Source organism: Cyprinodon tularosa, unplaced genomic scaffold (genome assembly GCF_016077235.1).
Source record: "Cyprinodon tularosa strain WSP-4 unplaced genomic scaffold, ASM1607723v1 ctg199, whole genome shotgun sequence".
Lineage (NCBI taxonomy): Eukaryota > Metazoa > Chordata > Actinopteri > Cyprinodontiformes > Cyprinodontidae > Cyprinodon > Cyprinodon tularosa.
This window is the reverse complement of record NW_024038729.1, coordinates 403,689-431,177: the sequence shown is the minus strand read 5'-3', so window position 1 is coordinate 431,177 and position 27,489 is coordinate 403,689. Positions and strand designations below refer to the sequence as shown.

Sequence of the window (27,489 nt, the reverse complement as noted above, 5' to 3'; positions counted from 1 at the left end):
GGTAAAAAAAACACAAGCAGATATAATCTTTTAAGTTAGAAAGGGATTTGTTTCCTTGCTTTTACTTGTATATGTAGCTAAATTTATTCTTTTTATTAATTAGACAACTAGAAGGGTTTTTCTGTTTCACATTTCTGAGTCTGAATTCCCAAATTCAAATCATTTAAACTAGTTGTTTTTTTAACCTCTAGGCCACAGAGAAGTTTACAAATTCTTTTTATTTGTTAACACTTGAAACTGCAACTGAAATTACACAGCATGAGAGCAAACTCGGTCACAAAGGAGTCAAACAGGAAAAACAGCAGCTTCATGCTGGCCTGTATACACACTGATTGAACTTTGAGCTACTGTTGTTTTGGTTTGGTTTTTTTAAGATTCTGCCAAATCGTTTTGTCCTTATTCTGCACTTTCAAAAAACATTAAAGGTAACAATTGAGGACAAGATGCCATAGAGAATAAGCTAGTCTAAATTACTAAACTAGTCTAATCATTTATCTGACTGAAATCACCACATGGATCATATAGAAGTTAACTTTTCTAACCATTTTGCATCTTTAAATGATATTTAATCATCGTGTTTTCTTTAGGAATACCTTAAAAAAGCCTTTTTCTGATCTTTCCACCTGTATTAGTTACCAAAGTCAGTTTTAAGGCAATCATTTTGATCTCTTGTTATTGAAATTAATAAAGAAAAAAAACACCTTTGTGCTTTTACTGTGCTCATTTACAAGTGAAAATATGTCAATTTAACACCAAAATCGTATTAAAAAGCCATTAAGTCCAGAGTTGTTAAATCTTGGTTCTGACCTATTATACCTGCTCCCACTTTTTACAGTTAAAACTGAAGAACTTAATTACGTAATCACATGTAGTATGAATTAATCAATGACTGCATACTGATAAAGTAATAAACCATCCACTAGATTAAGATATGGTCTTAGAAACTGCTTCAGAAAAATGTAAAAATTACATTTGTTTACATCTATATTGTCACTAAATATTATATGTAAGATATTTTTTTTCCCAGGTAAGTCACCTCCTGTTTCCTAACAGGTTCTATATATCAAACGGTTGCAGCCGTTAGCCGCCCGTGAACTAGAATTGCATGGTTCCTAAAAACAGATGTCATGTTTTATATCCAAGCAAACACAAAACAGAGGAGTGTTTGGCTGTCTACTGTAATCTATCGTCATATAAAAAACAATTTCAAGGATGTTTAGTCAACTCAAAAAAAGAGAATGTTACATATTTTATGTTGTAGAAACAAAAAAGAAAAACAATTCTGCACACATAAGTCCTTCTGACATGAAATAATTGTAATATCAGGGACTTCATCAATCTATTAAATGTAGAGAATGTCTCGTATCAGAGAGAGGGAGCTTTATTATCACCCACACACAATGCATTTAGATGCAATGTTGTTTTCATCATTTCCAGAGACAAATTTAAATAATTCAAGTATTCTGACAGCTCAAGCTTTATGGTGCATATTTTTATGGAAACATTTTTATAGTTAAAAAACAGAGATGCAGAGAGAAATCTTATGGTTAGAACCAGGCAATATTCAATTTAATCAGATCCAGTTGATGATCATAGGAATCCGAGCTTCCACATAATGCTGACCTGTGCGCAAGATGGGTGGCATGCCTACAAGGTCCCAGGGTGGTCAGGAATTTAAGCTTCAGCTTGTTTTATTACAAATAAATCAAACCTATTTACATCTGCAATACTGCTCGACCTAAACTAAAAAAAAAAAAAAAACGTGTGTGTTTAATTTAAATCGGTACCAGAGGTTAGCATCAAGAATTGCTAAATTATTCATTGACTAATTTGTTTAACCTTTCCAAGTGAAAATCTCTTTTAAATCCCTCTCAGCTATACAGGTTAAATCTTCATCAATAACATCTCTTTACTTTATTAAAATAAATATTATACAGAGCATATCTTCAAACAAGAGCATCAAATAAAAAGTAAACTAATTTCACTAAATTCTAGTTGAGATTTTTGACCGTTTATCTAACTTAAGGCTTGTTTAGAAAGATGTTGCAGCCCTTTAAATACAGGTAGCTACTCTCAACTCCGCGCTTCCAAAACGAATAAAGAGCGGGGTGAGTAAACACACTGCATGGCCAGATTGGGTGAATTTATGCCTGTATAAACAGCACATTTGGATGTATTTATTTAAATCTTATCAAAAAACTCTCCAGCGTGTAAACACAGCGATTGAGGGCAGCTTGGGTTATCCTGACAGAAGCAGAACCTTCACGCCTAAACAAAGAAGAGTAACAACAGCCTGTCTTCTGAGCCCAGAGTTACATTTGTCATGCTCCTGTATGCCAACAATAACAGAGGATGGTTTGTTTCTGGTCCTGACGCCCCAACACCCTGCCTTCAGTAAAACTATGATAGAAAATTCCATCCATTGCACAGATTTCCAAAACTTCTTTCAGCCTCCAGCTGTCTGCAGATAAAAACATTTTTAGTTTCATTGCATCTACTAGGGCTAATTGACAATGAATCCTCCTCAAAGACAGAGAAAAACAGCAACTCAGGATAGCTCAAGGGAGGGAAACTCCTCCATCTATGAGAAGTATAAAAAATATCCCCCTGTTGTTTTTTATGATGTTTTTCAGAATGATTAACAGCTCCGTCTTTTATAAGCAATAAGTACCGCCTCAGCTGCTGCGTAAGGAGTCAATGAGGAGCCATCGAGAAGTTCATGTAATGCTACTGATGTGGAAGGTACTCCAGGCACATGTGCTTGATTAAAAGGGATTTGGCATCCAGTGACAAAACACACCGGTGGGCTGGAATGAAAGAAACCAATCTCCACTGCTTGGAACATTATGAAAACAGCAGAACTTAAAAACTGGCTAAAAAGACTTAAATATGAACAAAAAAACAAAACAAAAAGTTGATTACAAGTAACCATATTCCTTAACAGTATGTTTAAAGGAGAAAATGTTGCTTACTGAAGACAAAGCATGTCAAGGTGACACAATGAGATCAGTTTCTGCTCAATAAAAACAATAAAGTCATGAAAAATGTAAAAACAATCTTCACGGCTGAACATTAGCTGGTGCCTGAAGGCCAATTTATGCTTCTGACGCAAAGCCTCTGCAACCGTCAAATCTGTCTCTGTGCACGAGCAACCCCCCCACCTAAAAAAAAATCCTGACTACGCGTCGGACGGTCGCAAACCCGCGCAGACCTCAAGCGGAAGTGCGCAGACAAAAAGCAGCTGTGATTGGTCCTTGGTATGCCTTTCCAGCTGTCTGTGTGGTCGTCCTTCTCGATTCGGTGCCGGGGAGCGCCATTTTTAAAAACCGAGGAACAACTAGAATGGACAACTATGACGAAAAGTTAATCAAGGAGGTTTGCTCCATTAACAGAACCTGTTCCTCTTTGATATCCAGCAACTCTAGATCCATCTCTGTGACAGCAATATCTTGCAGACGCCCCATTGTTGTTTTGGAAAATAAACACTGCTTGCCGGCGAAGTTCTCGTGACCATCCGCCGAAGTTCTCGAATAGGCTCCCCCTTTCGCTTTGGCAGGAAACTGCTGTGCGTCCCTAGAAATTCCAGACCGACGGTGCAGAAGCATACCAGCAAAACTGGTTCGCTACCAGACCCAAGCGACATTTGATGTGTGTGGTTGCAGAAGCATAATACAATGTTGGTGGAAACTAAACTTTACTGCAAAAGTTACCAAAAACGATGCTTCATGGCCATTAATAAAAGGCTGAAGCTGGAATCCTCGTCTAAAGCATCTTCGCCCGTTTCAATCAGGATCAACAATTTTATTGAAAACCCAAAACCTGGTGTATGGTGTATGAACAAGCCTTTGAGACATCAAACCTTTACATCTCTGTAAATACATTTCTAACAACCCAATACACAAACAAAACATTAAAATAAGTGTAGGGAATTTACTGAATATATTAGTCACTGATTACATGAAATGTTCAAAACATCAATAAAAAAATATGTGTGTCACTAATTGGAAAAAATTCTTGCTCCTGCCGACATTTCTGTAGCCATAATCTGAAAATGGAAAGAACATTGTGGATTAAAGAGGCATAGAAAAGTTTTCTAATGATGCTGCCATTTATGGACGTGATTGACGTCACATCCACAGAACAGGGCAGGAACTTCCGACAGCAAATTCAGGAAAATAGGCCACAGGCTTATAGATGCATCAGCGCTAAACAACTGAAGGGTCGGTCTGCTCATCAAATAACGCTTTAGTTATAAAGGGTAAAAGAAAAAGTCTTGTTTTAAATATTTTTCATTAAAAACGTAAATAACGTCTCTGCAAAGCATTTGTTTAGTTTATGCAGGGTTTATACAGGAATGAGTAACTCTAATGTAATGCTTTTTAATGTTCTTTTAATGCTCTTAAAAGAGAGCATTTTCCCCATTCTCTAGCTTTTTCTATGTCTTAAATTTGTTTTTATAAATATATATCGTTTTTTTTTAAATAAAGCATTTTAAATGCCACAATAATCACATTTAATAAATTTTAATGCCAATGAAGGCCTTAATTTAAATAACTACAATTTAATTACACGATTTTTAATGACCCGCAGAAACCCTGTTATGGTTTTAATCATTTTTAAAAACATACATTAGAAACATTAGGTTATATTCAGAAGTTTTTTTTCCCGTTCTTTAAACGCTTCAGAACTGAAAATGTGCATTTTATTTCACACCGTGAGCGCACCTCCGATCATGAACATACTTGGTTATATTTTCTTTTGAGTTTAGTAAAAATACATATTTCAAAGCCTAAAGAAATATGTTTGGATGCTGCTTTACAATTCCTTTACTTTCTGTTAAAAAATAAAACCCTACGGCCATTCCTTCAGGTTTGCTACTGTTAATTTGATGAAGCAGATAAAAATTTACACCAAAGAGTTTAATGTTGTCATAGTCCTCAGAAGCATTAAAGGAATAGTAAACCCAAAACATGATTAGCCTTCATTTTCTACTCACCCCCATGCTGAACAACACTCTGGAGTACTTTTTTGATATCTCAAATGCATCTGGAGATCTGGGAGGCTTCTTGCTGTCTGCTGACATTCAAATAATGGAGGTCTACGGTGACCGAGACAGAAAGGTCCATAAAAGTCCACAAAAAACGTGTCAATATTCCTCCATACTGCTCGTCCAATGTATTCCAAGTGTCCATAATTTACTCGAAACTAAGTCATTTAGAATGTTTTTAGAGCATAAACAGTAGTGTATAGGATTTCCTAAAAGCGCGTTCACGAGTCTACGGAAACCGCGGCAGACCAAACCAGACGAAAGTGCGCATTCAGCGTCTGCTCTGCCGATAATGCAAGCGTAGAAGAAGAAATGTGCTGTTTACCTGTGCAAAGAAAGAAACAACGAAAGAAAAATGTCTGAGGACTTCAGTGTTGAGGAAGAGCATGAGTTCTTTGCCGAGCTGAATGCGCACTTTCGTCTGTTTTGGTCTACCGCGGTTTCCGTAGGCTCGTGAACGCGCTTTCAGGAAATCCTATACACTACTGTTTATGCTCTAAAAACCTTCTAAATGACTTCGTTTCGAGTAAATTATGGACGCTACCCACTCAGGACACTTGGAATACATTGGACGAGCAGTATGGAGGAATATTGACACGTTTTTTGTGGACTTTTATGGACCTTTCTGCCTCAGGCACCATAGACCTCCATTATTTGAATGTCAGCAGACAGCAAGAAGCCTCCCAGATCTCCAGATGCATTTTAGATATCAAAAAAGTACTCCAGAGTGTTGTTCAGCATGGGGGTGAGTAGAAAATGAAGGCTAATCATGTTTTGGGTGTACTATTCCTTTAACCATTTGGAGCCAGTTCTGTGTGTTTCAACATTCTAATAATGAAAACTAATCAGTTGTTAAGAGGAAGTCAAAAGTCACTGTCTAGGATTTAAGAGCAGCTGGTATCTTTTTTAGATCAGGGACGCTTCCGTCTGGATCACACACCACTGAGGTTTAGGCTTCTCAAAATAAATAAATCAACAAATAAACTCTGAGAGAAAGAAGTGAGAGCAGAATGCCTCTTCAAATACTTTAGTCTTTTATATGCGTTATCTAACATGCTGAAACTTAATGCGCTCCAGAGAAGGTACAGCTCTCAGCTTTATGAAAGTGTAAACCTAAGGTTCGGTTTGAAAGTTACTTTAACAAGCATGTAATCCTGCTTTATAGTCCAGGCCTCGGTTTAAAGTGATGGAAACAGAGCACATTAATCTCCAGTGTAGCAGTCTGATAAAGTCCGCTACATAATAGATATATAAAATTTGCATGTTGTAAAACACAACATTATAGGAGCTGTGCGTAACTAAAACACTAAGCAATAGTGTTTAATCCATTATATTGTTCCCCAGCAAACAGCCTTGTAGCTGGAACAAAGGAACATGTAAGGGGCAGGCAGGAAAGAATTAAGCTTCCTCACCAGCCGGGCTCACACATACAATAATCCTGCTGTGAATCACGTCTTTGTGCGAACCAGAATGACCACAGCCTCAGCGGCTGGTGCTTCAGCGGGAGTTACCTTGGCAATGCCATGGCAGCTCCAAACTTGGGAGGGAGAAAAAAAATAATAACAACTTGAAGAGCTTTTAGTTTGGCACTTGTTAACATTTGGGTTGAAGAAAAAACAGCCATGCATATTTCACTTTTTTAATATTATCACTTGTTTGTCAGCTTGTTTCTACACAACCAAATAATCATATGCTAAAAATAATATATATAGAGAACATCCTAGGCCTGAATCGACTTCTTAAAGATGTGTGATTATCAAACTGAATCAGATTTCTTTAACTTTGCACCAACTTCATAAAAAAACATATCGCCTGGCTACATTTGTGCTGCAGACCCTAAGGTATGGGTTTAAAAGTCTACATGTTACTGTGTGGATCCAACTGTATGTTTTAAACTCTTAAAAGCTGCCTTTTATTTAGATTTCACACAAAAATCTCTGAGCAGCTGAGGCTGTAAAGGAGACTAATGCATCTGACCCACTGAGGCTCTCTTCGGCTGTATGATTATGTAGCGTATCACCAGAGCACCGCATGCTGTTAACTATCACTATAGCACCTAAAGCATGAGTAACTCCACTAAAAATGGCTCACTCACATCATAAAGAAATGCTACTACAGGACCTTGTAGTTTAAAATTATTTCTAACGCTTGGAGTTTTTTTCCCCTTCTATGATTTGTCCATTTAGAACTGAAAACCTGAATGTATTTTATTGCAACTGTGTGTCCATGAGAAGGAAATGTGTTTTTCTTTTTTTACTTCATAAATATACATTTAAAAAAGGTTTTTTTTATTTAGCTCTATTAGTCATAATGGATCATGTGTAGCACTCAGGCTTATTTCTACACATTCTCTGTCGTGACAGAGTCTGCTTGAGAGGAAGGACATTAAGCAGAATCGTTTGTGCTGATTGGATGCCTAACAAAGGTTGCTTTTATCCAATCACAGTAACAAATGAAACAGCAGCAGACATCATGAGAAACTAACACCAATTTGGCTTTTACGCTCCTGCTGTTCTTCTTTTACATATAAAATTTTGGATTCTGAAAAAACGATAAAGATAGCAGCAGTTATTTGTAAAATAGGAGCCATTCAAACTTCCAAGTCAAACGCCAGCGGAAAGGCAATCCATTTCCCTGCAACTCCGAATCCTCTCCAACTTCCAGCCAACGGAGTGACCCCCTCATTCTCCTGGGCGTGCATTTTTTTTTTTCATCTGACTCCACCCTTTCGCTGAATTACAGGGTCTAATCAGGAGATAATGCTTCTCTTTACATCTTAATGTCCACATATCATGACAGAAAGAATACATTAGTACAAAGATTGATGTTTAAAAAGGAATTGTAGGGGACCAAACAAGGGCCTAATCAAGGAATGTGGGGAAATTTTAATTGGCTTCTCCCGTATGTAACTTTGTGCTGCCGTGTTAATTTTGGCTCGGCACCTTTGTCACAGCTGTATGTCCCCCCACCAAAACACTGCAACATGATTCGCAGACCACTTTCGGGTCAAGCTAAAATGATTTCAGCTGGAACGTTACAAGAGGCATTATTGTGTCTTTGAGAACTTATAAATACTTTCAGAATTAATCTGGCAGCCAAGGTGAACGATACAGACCTGTACAACTATATTTTAATTAAACTTCAGCTGAAAGTCAGCTTTGTTGATGCCCATACCTCTTTGCAAAGTAGCTTAAGCCCAGTCAGTTTGGATAGAGAGCATGTGTGGACGTCAATTTTCAACGTTTGTCACAGATTTGTCTTGTATTTTGTTCTGGACTTTAACTGGGTCGCCATAACACATGAATCTGGATGAAAGGGTGTTCTTTCTTTCCAGGGTTGCAATGGATTTAGTTCTATTTAACTTCAACCCCCAGAAACTTGCATTGTTCTTTCAAATACAATACTAATAAAATAAATTCAAGTCTGTAACTGTGATATAACCATGAATATTCCTGAGCAGAGCCATTGACTTAGGAAAGTTTTGCCAAGAAAGTTAGGTTGGTAGGGTCAAATTTTTAAGCGTTTTTAAATTACAGACAGACCTGTGACTTGGAAAAAAACTGACAGAAAGTTTAGTTATTTAGAGGTTATACTCCATATTATAGTCCTGTTGTCAGGCATGTCAGCTGACTCATAGGTAACCCTTATAGATGTTAATGTTTTTTTGTTTACACAATCAACAACAGGTAGAGAAACATAGATAAAAATTTCTACTAACATAATGGTTGTTAAGATTAAGGGGAGGTAGTATTATAAAATATTTTCCCCTTTACACTCGTATTTATTGTATGCATTATACTACACATAACTGAGCACGTAAGAAAGTGATCTATTTCCAACATATTCTGAATCATTGTTTAAAGCTATGTAGTTGCAGAGAGCATGATGTGATATGTAAGATTTGTTTTCTATTTCCCTGTAGATTAACATGATTAACTAACGTCTATGGCAATGCTAGCGTAAGCAGCTATTCCCCTAAAACTATTTAAGCTTCATTCATCCTCATTTCTTTTTGATATGTTGCCCAGGGTCATAAATTTAGTTGTCAGAACTCTTACCTAGAGACCTTACCAAACTGAATAATTCTGTGAATCTAGTGATTTATCATAATAAAAAAAGCAAAAGCAACCATCTACTCAGACTTATCAGGACACGAACCACCTGCACACAGTCATTGTGTCCAACTTGTCCAAGAGGTATATAACTAACAAGTCTGCTTATATCGGATTATATCGCAAACAGGTTTTGAGAAGTAAAGAAAAAAATGGCATTAAAATCCAAAGAAGCATCCAATCCATTTGAGACAGATTCAATTAAGAAATAATTTATTGATCCCAAATAGAAATAAACTGTTGTTGTAAATCTTCAACAAGTTCTTGTAGAAGCTAAAAGCTGTACGCAGGAAGGATCTTCTGTAGTGGTCTGCTCTGCAGCGGATCCTGACTGAAGACAATTTATTTTTGATTTAAATATTAAAGCTGGTTCTATGGTCCGATGAGTTACATAAGAATAAACAACTGTTTTAAAAAGCTTTGAATAATAAGAAAAAGTGACGACAAGCTCTAAATAAACATGGTAAAACTTAATCCATATTAGAAAAATTAACAAACAATATAGAAACATAAGTATAGCCAGAAAACTGAGCACAATTGTAACAAAACATTTGACCACACCAAAGCTAAAGGTCAAAGTGGGAGCAACGCTACATGCAGCCTCAAGAAAAACTAGAATAATGAAATATAAAAAAACAATGATTCCACCTATCTTAAAATAACTGGGTAGAATAATCAAGCCTCCTAAAGTGTTCTGCAACATTCCTCCGACACAAAGCATCTCACACATCCATCATATTTTCTGCAGCTAAAGTCAGTGGTTCTAGTAGAGCTGGTCTTAATGCAGGTCAACCTGACAGGTTTGAGAAAACAGACAGTTAAAGATCAGATTGAGTTTTGTATTTCATATGGAAGGTAGAGGGAGAGTCGTCTGCTTCAGAACACCTTTGGCTGCATTTTATAAAGTCAATGTTCCTTGGTGTTTTTAATCACAACTACTTCACTTGGAGATTCACCAGTCCATCAGAAAATCAAGATGTAAAAATGCAATGCATAAATATCTGGTTCAATTATTTAACTGCATTAAAAGCAGCCCTCTGGTGTGCTGCATTCAGAAGTTTAGTAAGACCCGAATAAGAGTCAGAGAAATATGCTCTAATATGGAGGTCTTCAACAGGGGGTCCGCAACCCCTAGGGGGTCCACAGAGGTATTGCATGGGAGTCGCGAAAGTTTTGGTTGATTAGCCTTTTTTTTATATATATATTCCCCTCCTCCCACGGAAATTCCTTCCAGTAATTGAAATGTCTTTAAATACACATGAATTCAAAACACTGTAGTAAACAGATAAATGGAGGCAAACATTCAGCAACACACAGGAGCTCTTTCAAGCTGGGCACCATTTCATTCACAACACCTGTCCCATCAACCAGGAATCAGGAATACTTTAATAATCCCAGGGCGAAATGACTTTCCTTACATGACTTCATCTGTAACAGAGCAACTATAGGACCAGTTTGATAGAACACAATTTAATACAATATATATAATTAGGGGGTCCTTGCTCCATCTCGCCATCAGTTTGGGGGTGCTTAGGAAAACATTGAAGACACCTGCTCTAATACATGGGAACAATCAAGCAACTCCTTCATTTTCTTTTAAATTATTATTATCAAAGCACTTGAGTCCCACTGCAGAAAAATTATAATTAGCAGATATATCATCACAATAAGCCATCACCTCAATCCTAACTATCCATCAGCAAGCTTACACTCAATGTTTAATTTCTATCCTTGCAGCTACAAGTTGCAAATAATTACATAGGTACCTGATGACAAATGTGCAAAAATCTAAACATATGGCAACACTTAAAGAGCAAGAAACAAACGCCTGCCAGGACTTCATTTCAGCTCATTCACTCTGCACATTACATCCAAACCCTGTTTCTAGCATATCTTTCATTGACTCAGAAAAGAAAGCAAAACTTAAAAACAAGTATGTCTGAAAAAAAAAAAAAAGCAGGAATCTAAACCTGAGCTTAGATATCAAAGAAAAACAGAACCATAGTGCTGCAGACTTTGCTATTCTAATAGCCAGAATACATGAAAAATGAATGAACATACCTTCATCTCTCTATGACTCCTCTAGGTGACCAGTGTAAAGAATCCAAGGCTGCAAAAAAAGGGGGAGGATGGAGAAGCTGTTATGCATAACAGAAGCTGGCCAACTTCAGTCTAACACAACAAGATCATCTTATGATGACATCACTTCCATTGCTACACTGGTGGATGGTAAAAATAAAGAAATAAATAAAAGCCTGGGTGCAAAAACACCTCTTGTTGCTGTGTTTTAACAGATCTGTTGCTGGAGAATGAGAGCTGGGTGTGTTTAACATTAGTGAGCTGGCTGATCACTGCTGAAACTCCTTTATGTAATGCCTGCTCCACTGCTGCCAGTCAGTCAGACTCGGCTCTCCAGCTCCGAGGAGCACAAAGTAACTACTCGATGTGTAACATGGAAGCGGGTGACTTCCTCCCCTCCTCCCTGCACAGATAACACGGATAATGTGGCCGTTTAATGCTCGCTGAGAGCCTCCCGGTGCTCTGCCTCCACCGTCTGCACCGCACCGAGTCTAGCAGCAGCTCAGCAGAGAGGATGACGCCATTTCTGTAGCTGACAGCCGGACAGAAGAGGAGACCAGAGGCGCTGAACACTACAGATCATTTTTCTCCCTAAAAACACTGCTCGTTTCGCTCCTCTTGTCTCCGTGGTGCTGTTCCCTACATAGTGCGCACAGCAACACCATTAAGCGACAATAACTCAATTAAAACAGCAACAAAACCTCTATAGAAACGTGTCACGTCGTTTAACCGAGTTAAACTAAGTAAGAGGCGGATAAAAAACTCACTTTACCTGCTGTGAAAATGTCCCCTTTATCGACAGCAGCGACATTTTTTTGCTGACTGTTTGTGATTGAGCTGGCTTCTTCTGACAAAGAAACAACTCGACGGAGAGGGGTTTGCAGCAAGGTCAATCCCCAGGAAGAAAACAACTCGCTTCAGTCTCGGTTCCTCCGACGGTTTATTTTTTTTCTAATTGTTAAAAGCCAAGGTCGGCAGCCCCGCACTTCGATCCGACATCGTCCCGCCCCTAAAACACACCGTTTAAACCCCGATCCCTCTCCACTTTGTCTGGTCACGCACACAATGCTGGGACTTCACCCTTTCGGATCGGGATCGCATCGGATCCGAGCAGCCAGCCCATCTGCTCCAACCTACACCGGGACAAGTCGATCGCGAGAAGCTAACGGCACCGACGGCACAAAAGAGCCCCGCGATAGCGCAGTTTGACCCGATAAACCCTAACGTTCGATCACTTGTCTACGACTTAGCCATTAAAGAACAACAAAAAAAAAAACACCTCCATGATTGTTTCTAGTAAATATCACTTTCTAACGTACGTGACAGGCGCTGCTCGCCTGAAGCCTCCCCGATGATTCCTCCGCTCACTTCGGCTGGCCAGCTCCAGGAACACTGGAAACTATTCAACCTCAACCTTTCTCTGCACAACTTTTGTCATCAAGTTTCTTCCATTCATTTCGCCTCCCACTTGTAAAGTGCACAGCACGTCATTAGTTAACAAGTTAGCTACCGTCACGGTTGGTTTAGGAAGGCATGCTAGTAAAAAAGGTTCAAAATAACGTCCGCTTTTGGCGAACAAAAGCAACACTTACCTTTGCTGTCAAGCTGAGGAACACGTCTGCTCTTCGACGGTGCTGTATTAGTAATCCATAGGGGCATTTATGTGAAAATAAAATGACAATTTTCCGTTGTGTCCCGGTGGATGTTGGATGTGGACTAGTAAAAGTGGTTTTCGCACGGAGCTGCTGTTTGCCTTGTTGAATAGCTGCTCTAACCTAGCTCTTTCTGTGCCTTCCGAGAATGATTGACGGATAGAATAGTCCCGCCTTCTCTCAAACAACGGCCTTCTCATTTGTTGAAGCTGTAAACGGACACGCCTCTGTGAAACTTGATTGGTCGATGTGCAAAAAAAAACGAACACAGTGAAGTGTTCGACGTAATCCTACTGGGTGATTGTCACAATACAGGGAAAAAAAAATCGGAAAAAACTACAACTCCCAGGCCCGAGTAATAGGTTTGCTTGATATATTAAACAGAATGTCCCGGCAGTGACAGATGCGTTCTTCGCACCATTTATTAGATAGTAAGGCGTTTTCACTGGGCAACACCCAAATATAATAGCAACACATATTAGATGTCGTTTCTTTCCCAGTCGGTTCTGCGCGTGCGCTGTAACGTGGCCGAAGGTTATATATAGAGCTCATCAAACTGGCTAGACTTGACTGTTCTCGGAACGGCTAGCACTGCCTAGCATAGCAAGAGTCGAAGTTGACACGGGCACTTGGAGCTAAAATGGTCTCAGTGTGAAAGTTATATGTACTGCCTAAAAGCGCCAGCGTGGAACCGTGAAGTTTTGTTCCGGAAAAGAAAAAAGAGTAATGCTAATCGGGGTCGTATCGACGCGTTTTCGTTAGCCCGCTTCCGCTAACTAATAAGGAGAGAGGCTAACCGGAATTCAGAGACGGCTGGTGAGCAGACTGATACTAAGGTGGGTGGGGTTTGGAAATGAAAACAGCATTTAATATAAATCGGTAAAATTATTCATGGATTAGCTGTAACATGGAGAAAGAAATAAAAGGTAGGGATTTTTTATCACTAAAATCTATAGATAAAATGTAATACTTAAAAGTGGTTTCTATGACAAAACTCATATTACAGTCTGTGTATGTATGTATATATATATATATATATATATATATATATATATATATATATATATATATATATATATATAAAACCCATATCTACATAGTACAAGTATTACAAAATATCTTCCCAGATCTTGGAGAACAAGTTAGAAATTAAAATTTATTAGGCTATGTGCACTTCAAACTAGTATATTCAGGCATGGTGGTTTTTATTAAGTTATTTCGTATATAGGCAAATGTTTTTTAAAATTCTATGATTTAAAAATTTTTAGAAGCAGTGTAGTTTAAGCTAAAAGTGATCCTTTTCTATTAACCCTTCATAGGCACTCAGTGAATTACTTTGAAAATCAATGTTTCTAGCCAATAGTGTTATTGGAATCCAGGACAAGACCTTATTACCTTTGTAATATTCAAAAAATATGGATATTTTGATGGCAAAAAATGAATGACACTGTAATAACAAGAAATGCCAACTTCCTGAATATATTAAGAAAAATAACACAAGTGCTTCTATAAGAAATTAATGAAAAACACTCTGAGAGTAAAAGAGGCATTAATTCTGATACTGACACTTACATTTTTTTAGTTTATAAATCTAAATATAATTGTTAACTAGGCTTATTAACTTTTTTTATTTTACTTTTTGACTTTTCACATTTTCTAACAACGTTATAACTTATTTTTCAACTTAATTTAACTAACAGTCATGTTTTTGGACTGTGGGAGGAAGCCGGGGTACCTGGAGAGAACCCACTGATGCACAAGGAGAACATACAAATTTCATGCAGAAAGACCCCAGGCCGGGAATCGAACCCGAACCTTGAACTTGATCTTTTTTTTTTTTTCAACTTAATTTCCAGTAGGTAATATATCATTCAAGGGCTCACCTAATTGGTCAAATGCCAAAATAAGACATACAGCCATGTAGCTGTATCTTTGCTGAATGGCTGGATATACATCTTGTGCTTCTAAACCTCACTGAGTGACTGAGGGGACTCCATTTGTAAGGGGTATGCAAGTAATCAAAAATGGTAACTTGCCTTATAAAGGGCTAAACTGTAAAAATTGAACCCGTCAGCATACAGAAGAAATAATGTGGTCATTGATGGGATACCTGAGACCCCGGGTGAATCTTGGGTAGAATCAGAGGAAAAAGTTAAAGAAATTCTAAAGCAGAAGTTGCAACTACAAAGGGAGATTGATATTGAACGAGCATACCGTATAGGAAAACCTGAACCAGATAGGGAAAGACCTAGATCCATTGTGGTAAAGTTTTTGCACTTCAAAGACAAAACTGCAGTAATGCAGAGAGCAAAAAATCTGAAAGGTACTAGAATATTCATCAATGAGGACTACACAGATGCTGTAAGGTTAAAAAGAAAGGAACTCATGCCAAAACTGAAAGCTGCACGTGAGAAGGGTGAAATAGCTTACCTCAGACACGACAAACTGATAATCCGACCTCGTACCAGCACCCCAAGATAGGATAAATAAACGGAAATATGCTTACAGGACTGCTTCTTAAAATATATGGCAATGACATCCCAACACAAGCGACTAAAAAGTGGACTAACTATTGCACATATAAATATAAACAGTCTAAGAAACAAAACAAATGATATAGCTGAATTGTTAGAAGAACATAAGCTAAAGATACTTGCTATTTCTGAGACTCATTTAGACTCCTCCTTTGAAGATAGTGAATTACATATAAAGGGTTACAACATTTATAGAAACGATAGAAATAAATATGGTGGTGGAGTAGCTTTTTACATTCAAGATCATTTACCTGTAAAAATGTGTACTGACATGATGAAATATAATATTGAAATATTATGGTTACAAGTTTATTTTCCTCACAGAAAGCCTATACTAGTAGGCTGCTGTTACAGACCTCCAAGTTCTAACAATGAATATCTTGACACAATCTGTGAAATGTTAGCTAATATGAATGTGAGTCTGGATGTCTATTTACTTGGAGATTTTAACATTGACTGGTTTGCTCATAACTGTCCACTGAAGAATAAGATACAAATTGGAGCTAATGCAGGTGGATTTGATCAAATTATGAATAAGCCAACAAGAATATGTGTCAAACAAGATGGTACTAAAACAGCTACATGTATTGATCACATTTTTACAAACTCTCCAGAAACAGTTAACAAGATACACTATATTGCCAAAAGTATTTGCTCACCTGCCTTGACTCACATATGAGCTTAAGTGACATCCCGTTCCTAATCCATAGGGTTCAATATGACGTCGGTCCACCCTTTGCAGCTAGAACAGCTTCAACTCTTCTGGGAAGGCTGTCCACAAGGTTTAGGAGTGTGTTTATGGGAATTTTTGACCATTCTTCCAGAAGCGCATTTGTGAGGTCGCACACTGATGTTGGACGAGAAGGCCTGGCTCTCAGTCTCCGCTCTAATTCATCCCAAAGGTGTTCTATCGGGTTGAGGTCAGGACTCTGTGCAGGCCAGTCAAGTTCATCCACACCAGACTCTGTCATCCATGTCTTTATGGACCTTGCTTTGTGCACTGGTGCACAGTCATGTTGGAAGAGGAAGGGGCCAGCTCCAAACTGTTCCCACAAAGTTGGGAGCATGGAATTGTCCAAAATGTCTTGGTATGCTGAAGCATTCAGAGTTCCTTTCACTGGAACTAAGGGGCCAAGCCCAGCTCCTGAAAAACAACCCCACACCATAATCCCCCCTCCACCAAACTTTACACTTGGCACAATGCAGTCAGACAAGTACCGTTCTCCTGGCAACCGCCAAACCCAGACCTGTCCATCAGATTGCCAGATGGAGAAGCGCGATTCGTCACTCCAGAGAACGCGTCTCCACTGCTCTAGAGTCCAGTGGCGGTGTGCTTTACACCACCGCATCCGACGCTTTGCATTGCACTTGGTGATGTATGGCTTGGATGCAGCTGCTCGACCATGGAAACCCATTCCATGAAGCTCTCTGCGCACTGTTCTTGAGCTAATCTGAAGGCCACATGAAGTTTGGAGGTCTGTAGTGATTGACTCTGCAGAAAGTTGGCGACCTCTTCGCACTATGCGCGTCAGCATCCGCTGACCCCGCTCCGTCAGTTTACGTGGCCTACCACTTCGTGGCTGAGTTGCTGTCGTTCCCAAACACTTCCATTTTCTTATAATACAGCTGACAGTTGACTGTGGAATATTTAGGAGCGAGGAAATTTCACGACTGGATTTGTTGCACAGGTGGCATCCTATCACAGTTCCACGCTGGAATTCACTGAGCTCCTGAGAGCGACCCATTCTTTCACAAATGTTTGTAAAAACAGTCTGCATGCCTAGGTGCTTGAATTTATACACCTGTGGCCATGGAAGTGATTGGAACACCTGATTCCAATAATTTGGATGGGTGAGCAAATACTTTTGGCAATATAGTGTATCATCGGTCCCAATTGGAAGCAGTGACCATAATCTGATTATAGTAGAAAAAAACAATAAGGTAGATAGGCAAGGACCTACAATAATTTTTAAGAGATCATATGCATCTTTCAATCCTTATTCTTTTGTTGACAATGTGAGAGAAATATGTTGGTCTAAAGTGTTGACTGAAAGAAATCCTGAGCTTGCACTGTCAAAGTTTGATGATTTATTTCTACCTGTGATTGAGAAACATGCACCTTTGAGAAGGTTTACCGTCAGAACATCGAAAACACCCTGGCTGGACAAAGAAATGAAAGAAGCTATGAAAATGAGAGAACAAATGAAAAAAACTGCAATTATAACTGGGAATAAGGAAGACTGGTGCCTCTATAGGAAAACAAGAAACGCTGTGACCAAGCTAAATAAAAAGAAAAAAAAGAATTATTATGAAGATAGAGTAAAGAAGGCGGGGAATGATTGCAAAAAAATGTGGAAGATAGTTAATGATTTGACAGGTAGGAAAAATAGAACGCATCCATTATTCCTTGAGACAAATGATGGCTTCATAACTGGATCTAGAGAAATTGCTAATTATTTAAATAATTATTTCATTAGTAAAATAGCAAAACTAAGAGAAAATATGCCTAACCTAAGTAATGAAATATCTCACTTATTAATAAGAAATGAAATAATGAAAGGGAAAAGGTCCAAGTTTAAATTAGAAATGGTTAACTTGCAGAGGGTAAAGGATTGCCTGAAAAAGTGCAAAGATAAACCACCGGGTGTTGATGAACTGGATGTCAGACTTCTCAAATTGGTTGCTGATGAAATCGCTCCTGTAATTACTCACATTATTAATTTAAGTTTTATGTCTTCAGTGTGTCCACAAGCCTGGAAAACAGCCAAAATAATCCCATTACAGAAAAATAAGAAACTGCCCTTTTCCAGCTCAAATAGTCGTCCGATAAGTCTACTACCTGTGTTAGGAAAAATAACAGAGACCATAGTATATGAACAAATTAATAATTATCTGTCGATTAATAACATAATTTGTCACTCTCAACGTGCTTATAGAAAGGCTCATTCTACAGCAACAGCACTAATTAGTATGTCTGATGACTGGCTTAGGAGTATTGAAATGAAAGATATGGTGGGAGTTGTGTTTCTAGATTTTTCAGCTGCTTTTGATTTAATTGACCACGATCTGCTATTAGAAAAACTTTCCTGCTATGGTTTTGAACAATCTGCACTTACTTGGTTTTACAGTTATTTAACTAACCGGTCACAAACGGTATATTTTAATGGTGCATTTTCTGAAAAACAAACTGTAACATGTGGTGTACCTCAAGGGAGCTGCCTGGGTCCTTTATTATTTTCAATATTTACTAATGACTTACCATACATACTCAAAAGAACTAAAATAATTATGTATGCAGATGATTCCACTATATATACATCAGCAAGAACAAATAATGAATTAGAAATTATTATGAATAACGAACTAGTGGGAGTGGATAAATGGGTGAAAGCAAATAAGCTGGTATTGAATAGAGCAAAAACTAACAGCATGATTGTGAGGTCAAATTACAACGTAAACAGTAATCATATATTGAATATTAATATCAATAACGTCTCGATAAGGAATGTGCATGAGTCCAAGCTTCTGGGAGTGACGGTGGATAACACGTTATTATGGAGAAAACATATTAATAACATGATTGCAAAGATGGGTAGAGGAATCACAGTCATAAGAAGACATGCAACCTTTATGTCCCCACATATTCTTAAAATGATAATCCAATCATTGATTTTTTCTCATATGGATTACTGCCCAGTCGTCTGGTCAAATGCCCCAGGAGAGATGCTAAATAAACTACAACATGTACAAAATAGAGCTGCCCGAATAATATTGAAGTGTGATTTAAGGACAAATATCATAACAGTGCATAAAAAATTAAACTGGTTGTTGGTTAAAGACAGACTTTCATACTCATTGACTGTTATGATTAGAAACATATCTGTATTAAAAACACCTTATATGTTATTTACAAACCTTACTTTTAGTTCAGAAAATCACGAATACAGGACTAGGCATGCGACTGAAGGAAACTTTAGTTTGCCTAAAGTAAAGTCAAATGCCCTAAAAAGAACTGTTATGTATAGAGGTATGAAAGCATGGAATTTACTGCCGAATTACATTAAACTGATAACTGATTTAAGGAAATTTAAAAAATCATTGAAAGAACATTTATTAAATATAGAGGTAAAACATGATTAGGACTGTCTTCTTCACTTTGTGTGCTTTGTAGTTTGTTTTGATTAGTTTGGATTGTTTCTGTTTATGTATATGGGTATATATGTATATGTATATATGTATCTGTATATGTGTGTATGTATATATGTATATGTATAGATTATGGGAAATGTTGTTTTAATGTCCACATAATTTTATTTCATTTGTAATTTTTTTTTATTTCATGTTTTGTTGTTGGACCCCAGGAAGAATAGCTGTAGCTTGCTACAGCTAATGGGGATCCTAAATAAACTAAACTAAACTAAACTAAACAGTAAGGCCATTCTACAATCTTTTTAACTTATATCTTTGGAACTTTATCAACTAAATTTTTACAGTGCTTTCTTATGCTCCAAGTTGTTTAAACTTTGGCCAATATGGCTAGATATCTGCTATATCATGAGGGGTATGTGGTCTCATCAAATTTCCATAGATGTATGAAGAAAATAGTTACTTAATTTGAAACATTCAGTGACAAAATCAAAACAAATCCAGTAGTGCAACTTAAAAAGAAGTACGAGGATTTAAGAAGCATGAAGGTGCGTTGATTGGCATTTTGTGATGATTGGTAATAAATTATTTATTTGAGGTGCACTCATCCCCATACATGTGAGAAACCAATCTCTGCTGCTCAGCTCTGCTCTTAAACAGGATTTTACTTTTCAAAATGAATACAAATGAATTAAACAATGTATTATTCTGCATTGGTCCTTAGAAACTGGTGTCCAACTCTTGTTAGAGAACCATGCAGCTGCATGTTTCCCCTCAGCCTTTCCCCTCAGCAGATCTGAATCAAATAAATGGGTCATTACCAGGCGTCTGTAGAACGTGGTGATGCACTTGGGAAGTAATTTAGCCAATAATTCAACTGTATTGGAGAAGGATGAGCAGGTCCTGCTTTAAGACAAATGCATGGACAGGAAGACTCATTGCTGCTTGGATTAACAACAGAATAAGAGTGTATATATTTGTTGTTGCATACTTGCAGAGTGATTCATCACATTTTAAATGAAGGTTTAGAGGATGCAATCATAACATTGACACAGAAATAATATGTTTTATTATCAATTTTTTGCTCCTAAATTAGAATTTGTTAGAGCTTTTAAATTTGCTTCACATGGCTGCATGAAATGAAGACTGCTCACTGCCGAGATAAATGATCAAGTCATCACTATTGGTTCAATATTTTTCTGCCTTATCATTGTGTTTTACTGTTTTTGTAATAGTAAAAAGAATATTTTTAGCGAAAACAAACTTCTTAAAGGTGAGGGCATTCAATGCTTTTTAAGGTCAGCCTTCCCTCCTGCAGAAAAGGAAAAAAAGTCCAGTTTGGAAATGTTGCTTTGCTATTTTATAGTGTTTATAAACAGTTAATATTTGGCATGGATTTAAACAAACAAACTATTTCACTGTTGAATCTTAGGCTAAAATGGCGGTTTTTGACTTTAAATTTACGGTTTGTGCACCTGCAGAGTAGAAACCAAGCAGTTTGTTGGCATGGGGAAAAAAGGTTGGCCACATTATGCAGGTGTTTAGGCATTATAGGTCAATCATAAACCTTTAGTGTGAACTCTCTTACACTTTTTTGGGACAAAAAAAAAGAAAACTTTATCAAAAAACAAATGTATTTGTAGCTAAAATGTTCGTTTTTGTGCCTAGAAACAAAGGATGATTAAAATGAACAAAGGTAAAAACCTGTTTGTGCATGAAACTGGCCATTTTCCTGTATGTTAGTGTGAGAGTGTTAAACAAGATTAACAAAAAGAAGTCTTTCATATTATAATATCACCATTATTTCTTCAGAATGTCATCTAACCTACGCACTTTGGGGATAATGATGCTTGAAGACTGCTTCATCTGATTTACTGAATCACATTAAAATGCCACTAATCTCTCACCTCGACGAGTGGCGCTTATCTGGGGTTTAATGGCTCATTTTTCATAAAAGTAACATTTCAGTTATTAAACCACTGCTAGATTACAAAACATGAAGAGTTGTTTCTTTTATTTTCTATTCCCTATGATCTAAACTGAATGTAAATGGACCTAATGAAATCATATGATATATTTTGAAGCAGAAAAAAAAACTTTTCATGTTTTTTAATGGGTGACATTATTTTTTGTGATTTGCTGATCATTAAATTTAAAATTCTCCATCAACCAACATATCCATGTAAAGCCTTAGTAATTAAAAATAATCAAATATTCTTATTGTTAAAAACGTTTTGATCCCAAACTCGCTCTTCATCTTTGTTATTTATTTTGAGGCTGTTTAGACAGATGAATCATATGATACTGCAGCGCTAAAAATAAACACAGACATCACCCTCAGCAGTTCTTATTCCCTTTTCTTTGTCTTCCTTGTCTTTCAGTTTAAAGGAGAATCCTCCTAGCACGATGGATGGTTCCTCTGAACCTGCTTCTGACCGAATTTTGCTAGAACCGTACAAGTACTTGTTGCAGCTGCCAGGTTGGTCCTTTCTTTTTTTTTCACTCTCTAGACAGTTTGGGAAAATGTGAAGATATTCAGTTAAAAATAGACCAAAAGCACTGTAGTCTGATGAGGAGTCCTCTGCTGCCCCTTTGATTGTCACCCAGCTTGTGTGTTTTGTTTCTGTGGAACATCACATGACTAAATGCCTCATTTTTAACTCGCAGAAACAGTTGGCGCTAAAGCAGCTGGCATGGTGTGTTTTGATTTTGAAAGTGGCACGTTGCTGCCTCTGTGGGTGTCATCTAATGAATCATTTAACAATTTTTCTTTTACTTATTGGCTATGTTGTTATTTTTACAAGGTTATAATATCAGTTGCTTTAGATCTAGATTGGGAGTGTTGCTCTATAGGTTCTCACTGTCCTTATTGAAGCTTTAGCTTGATGCTCGTCAGACCCCCTTGTATCAAAAACACTCCGAAAATAAATCCAGGAGTTCAGTTCTTGATTTTAATGATTTACTTGAAAACTTAACGCAACATTACAGAAAGCACAAAATGCATTCATTAAATTAAGTCCTTTAAAGTCCAACGGAGCCTGGGAAGAGTGAGGTAAAATAACTATTGAGCTCCAATCTCCTTCTGATTCCCACTGCCTTCGCTCACCTGGCATGAAGATAAACCACACCCCTTCCTGGGTTTTTTAAATGTCACAATAAAAGTCGTATCTCATTCACAATATCAATGAACTGAACATATAAAAATAGTATTTTTTAAATCCTTCCAAATCCCTTTGAATCATTAAATCAAAAACAATATCTTACTTATGAATTTGCATATTTTTAAATAAAATAAAAAAATGAATATTCTAACTCAAATAAGCTGCATTTAGGCTCCTACATGCTGTTTTTCTCCTATTTTGCTTCTGTCCAGGTAAATTAAACCCACAAACGTGTTACCTGACCTTTAAAAAAAAAAAGGGGTGCAGCGATTTTTTTTATTTTTACTTTTTTTTTATGTCAGTTGTTATAATATTAAAAAAAAAACCTTTAATATTATATCTTATCTTACTGAAAGTCATTAATCAGCACCTGAGAAACGATTGGAACTTCTGAAATTATTGCTCTCAAAAATAAATCAAAGTTTAGAGAATTTAATTTTTGGACCTTTGCAGAGACGGATAAGATCTTTGGAAAAGATCGTTTTCACATCTATCGGCCGATCACTGATCTCCCAAATTAAGAAAATCGAGGTCGGCTGATCAATCTGTGCATCTCTACTTTTCATGACTTGCTGACACTTTGCCAAATATCTGTTGACCATAGTCATGTTAATTACCATTGTAGTTCCGTTACTAGGTTATAATATAAAGTAAAATATAATACAGAAAAAATATATATTTTGTCTATGTGATATTAATATTTGTAGAAATTTAGATATAAGAAAACTGTTTGAAGCTAAAGTTTAAAGAGCGATTGGTAAATACTCAGATTACAGACTCTAGAAATGCATGTTTTCTGCTTCATTTAACATAGAAATAACAGGACTGGTCGTGTAGCATGCTCATTTGGATAAATAGTTGGTTTATTAGTGGCTTAAAGGAGCAATAAGTAAGACATTTACTGTGAAGTCAACCAAAACCGTTTACATTTGTTGCGTGAAGATTGATTCAGCCCAATTAATAAAAAAATTTATACCTCCAAACTTTTTAAAATCTTTAACTAGTAACACCTTCTGTTGGTCTGAATTGTCTGATTCAGAGTCATCCTTTTAGTCTAGGTTTATGTAATGATTAGATTTCTGTTTCTGTTCCACACAATCACAGGAAGTGAGAGTGACATAAATCTGTTCAGGTTATCTTGAATGATTTCACTTCTTTCCATTTAACATTGGATCTTTTGATTTAATGATAGCTATAAAGCAGATGATGCACCATCCAATATTTATAATAAAACACAAACCAAAGAACTTTGTCCATCTTATCTCAAACATCTGAAATAAGGAGACCTCCAACATCTGAAAACCTAAAATTAGGCCAGATCCATGCATATAATTGATTCCTTTTTTATTATACTGAGGATATAAATCAAGATTAACCAACATTTTGCAGACAGTTTTCTTCCTGGATCTTTACACAATATATCTGCCACCCCTAGCTTAATTACCTCAGCCTCTAAAATATATTTATCATGTGAGAGTTAGTTGAGGTCTATCCAGCAGGCGAAATACCTTATCAAAGTGTAAAAAGAAATATTGAAATATACTGCCTTACTGAATAATGCATCCAGGTATTCTATTGCTATTCTGATATCTCTGATATTGAAGAAGAAAAAATGTCCCACAGTTGGGAAACAAATGGGTTATTATCTACACTGTGCAACTCTACATTTCTAGAGTTCTTATTTGCATGAAGAAATGTAATGAACTCCAGGGAAAGTTTGTTAATCAATGAGAAATTGAATAAATAACTCATTTTAAGAGTTATTCTAAAAAGCATTCGTATGGTAGTAATGTTGAGTTCTGTTATTTACACAACAACATTAAAACGGCAAGTTCTGATTTAATAAAATAGTTTGTCGCTTTTAATGTTATATTTATAGTTGAGGAAAGCAGATACTTTGCTCTCTGCAGGAATATTAGCCGGAGGTGAAATTAATGTTATCTTTGTCCTTAAAGCGTCTACAAAGTTCCTTGAGTTAAATAGTAAAAATGCCAGCAGCACATTTACTGGCTTTATATGTGCAGATATGATGGATGATTTGTAACCAATCTGATTAGGGAGTCTGTAAATTAAAATGTTTCTTTCTGACTACTTGAATAATATTTTGCATTGTTCTCTCTGCAGGAAAACAAGTAAGGACGAAACTCTCCCAGGCATTTAACCACTGGCTTAATGTACCAGAAGACAAACTGCAGGTGAGAAACGGTTCATTGCTAGCAGAGGTCTGCAGCAGCTGGGTCTAGGCAGGAGGGTGGAGACATGCCTGAGTTGATTGTGGGTCTAACACTTGCTTCTGACTCTGTTTACATAAAATGCAGTGAGCAGAGTGACTGTTTTTTGTTATTTTTTTTTTTTGTTTTTTTTAACTCTCGTGAGTTTTGACAGAATGCAGTAATCTGCTTTTTCACACATTTGATTTAAGGCTCCCACTTTTTATGCTACAAAAAATGATGTTGCTGATGAGCAAGTGGGGGAAAGCTGGGGTTCTTCTGGCTGTGTTGTTTAAACTGAAGTTGATATAAGAACATGTGCTGAGCTGTGTTAGATCAGAGCAGGTTTGGTTTTTTTTATACATGTTCTCTTGTCTAAACTTGTTAAACTGAGGAAAGTCTGCGTAAAGATTTGATAACGAACCACTCCCTCTCAGGGCTAAACTGCCACTGTGATTACAGTTCTGTTTATGTGTTTTACAATCTCTTCACACAGAGCTGTAGAGTTACACATTTCTTTGTTTTGTCTATTTAAGAAAAAGAAAACCGACAAAAAAGAAAGACTTAAATGATCCCAGATAGCCATTGTTGTATTGCTTCTTCAGTGCAATAAAGCAGATGTACAATCTAGTTTTCAAACACTTGGTTGATTTTTCATTTATCCAATTGTTTGGTCCTCTATACAACGATATTTTTACTCTGTTGAGTAGAAGAATTGAAGTTATTATGGTGCTGTGGAGATTGTTTTGTTCAGTCTGTGCAGTTGTAAACCGTCGCATGCTTGGACAGTAATAGTCCTATAGATTAATAGAGGAAAGCGGTTCTATGCCTGCCTGTGTTTTGTGTTCATCCGATGTTTTATTGGCTGTATTATTGTTGTTTTTTTCTTTAGACCTTAATAGTTTTATTTTCATTTTGGCTCAAACATTCTGGATGTTTTTCATGTTTAGGTTATATTTGTCTTTCAGCTCCAAGTAAACAGAGAACCAAATTTCCTGTTGCAAAAACAAATTTTGTGTAATCTGCTATTTAGTATAAACAAATTTCTTTAATATAAATAAATGTCTTCCTTGATTTAAAATAAACTTTTTTTTCTAGTCAGAAACAAAATGTTTTCTGAATCGAGGAGGTTTAAAGATAAATGTTTGTATTTTGAGTTGAGTTTTGTCAGATACGTTTCCCCTGTAGATGTAGCCAGTGAATGAAATGGGCCAATATATCCCAGTCATAAATAAATTACTGAAAAGTCAAAATTATTGTTGTTTCTGCTCTGTAAATGCATCCGTCTGACAAACAGACTTTTTGGTTTTGAAATGCATTAACATTTAAAAGGATACTTTTTTTTATCTTTTAGACTTACTTAGACTTAGACAACTTTTACTGATTTCATTATTATTTTGCTTTGTAAAGCTATCCTGACATTTCCATTTACAGTTTATATTATTGTTTAAAACATGTTTTTCTGGCCTGTTTCTTTTTTTTCACCATCATTTAATGACACCCATCCATTCTTTCTGCTTTAGCCTGATCAAGTCTGTGTATTATTGAAGTTAATATCCTTTCAGCTGTTAAAAGAAGCAAAGCACGAATGCTTGACACTTAAAATTAAATATTGCACCTAATATAGCATGCAAGATATCCTTTTCCATTTTTTATATTATGCACAATAATGGGATAACCATTACAATTCAATATACTGTCTAGCTCTATTTAACAGGCTGTGGCTGAAGACTCGACTTGATTTAAATCTCTGATATGCAGAGTTGCTTTAGGTTTTGGTTGAGCTGCAGGATATTAGGAAAACATGCTGTATGCAGCTTAAGAGAGCAGAAGTGCAGGACTAAAGGTCATATCATGCATTTGTAAATATGTATTCTTCCCTTCATTTTGCATATAAATTGCACTTATTATTCCACGCTTGCTAAACATCTTATAAATAATCTGTTTGTAGTACTTGGCTATTAGATAGTTTCAGTAATTAACCAGCCAACAAGACAATATCAGTCCTAAAGGATGGCTTTAAAATAACCCTAAATCTAATTCACACATATTTATCACATTTAACATGTTGTTAAAGGAGGAACTGATGTACCTACTAGTGATGTAAGGTATTGTTAATATAAAGTTTATCAATCTTATCAATCACTAACAATATTAATAAGCAGCTATTTTCTTTAAAAAGTTTTTTTTTTCCTTGCATCAACATGAAAGGCTTAATTTTTTTGTAATAGGGTCTATTTAAAGAACACATTGTTATATTTTAACAATTTATTGTGATGACTTTACTAAATACTGACCGAATAAACAAAAACACGTCTTCTCATACATAATTAAACTTAGACAAACTATTTGTAAAAAAAAAAATCCCTTTATTGAAATTTGTTCTCTGCATTTTGGCCCGTTCCCTTGGGGAGCAGTAGGCTGCCATTGTGCGGCACCCGGAGAGCAATCAGGGGTAAAGGGTCTTGCTCAGGGACCCAGAGTGCAGGCTGTTTGGTTACCTTGGTTACTACCGTATTTTCACGACTATAAGGCGCAATTAAACGTC

At 36.7% G+C, this 27,489-nt stretch overlaps 2 protein-coding genes across 3 annotated transcripts in view; one reads left to right on the top strand and one right to left on the bottom strand.

Moving 5' to 3' along the window:
* arid4b (AT-rich interaction domain 4B) overlaps positions 1-13,046 on the bottom strand; it is an 87,396-nt gene extending 74,350 nt beyond the window's left edge. Inside the window, exons 1-2 of the mRNA XM_038284145.1 lie at positions 12,831-13,046; positions 11,221-11,269 (exon numbers count right to left, since the gene is read on the bottom strand). Of these exons, the coding sequence (XP_038140073.1) occupies positions 11,221-11,226 (6 nt within the window). The 5' untranslated portion in view covers positions 11,227-11,269; positions 12,831-13,046. The remainder of the gene's footprint in view (positions 1-11,220; positions 11,270-12,830) is intronic.
* Positions 13,047-13,292: 246 nt separating this feature from the next.
* The window catches only part of ggps1 (geranylgeranyl diphosphate synthase 1), a 29,041-nt gene continuing 14,844 nt past the window's right edge, over positions 13,293-27,489 (top strand). The window contains exons 1-3 of one of the 2 annotated variants that reach the window (XM_038284148.1): positions 13,293-13,706; positions 21,952-22,049; positions 24,856-24,926. In XM_038284148.1, coding sequence (XP_038140076.1) covers positions 21,977-22,049; positions 24,856-24,926 — 144 coding nt within the window. In that variant the 5' untranslated portion in view covers positions 13,293-13,706; positions 21,952-21,976. Of the gene's footprint in view, positions 13,727-21,951; positions 22,050-24,855; positions 24,927-27,489 lie in introns of both variants that reach the window. The other variant, XM_038284147.1, reaches the window with a different exon arrangement.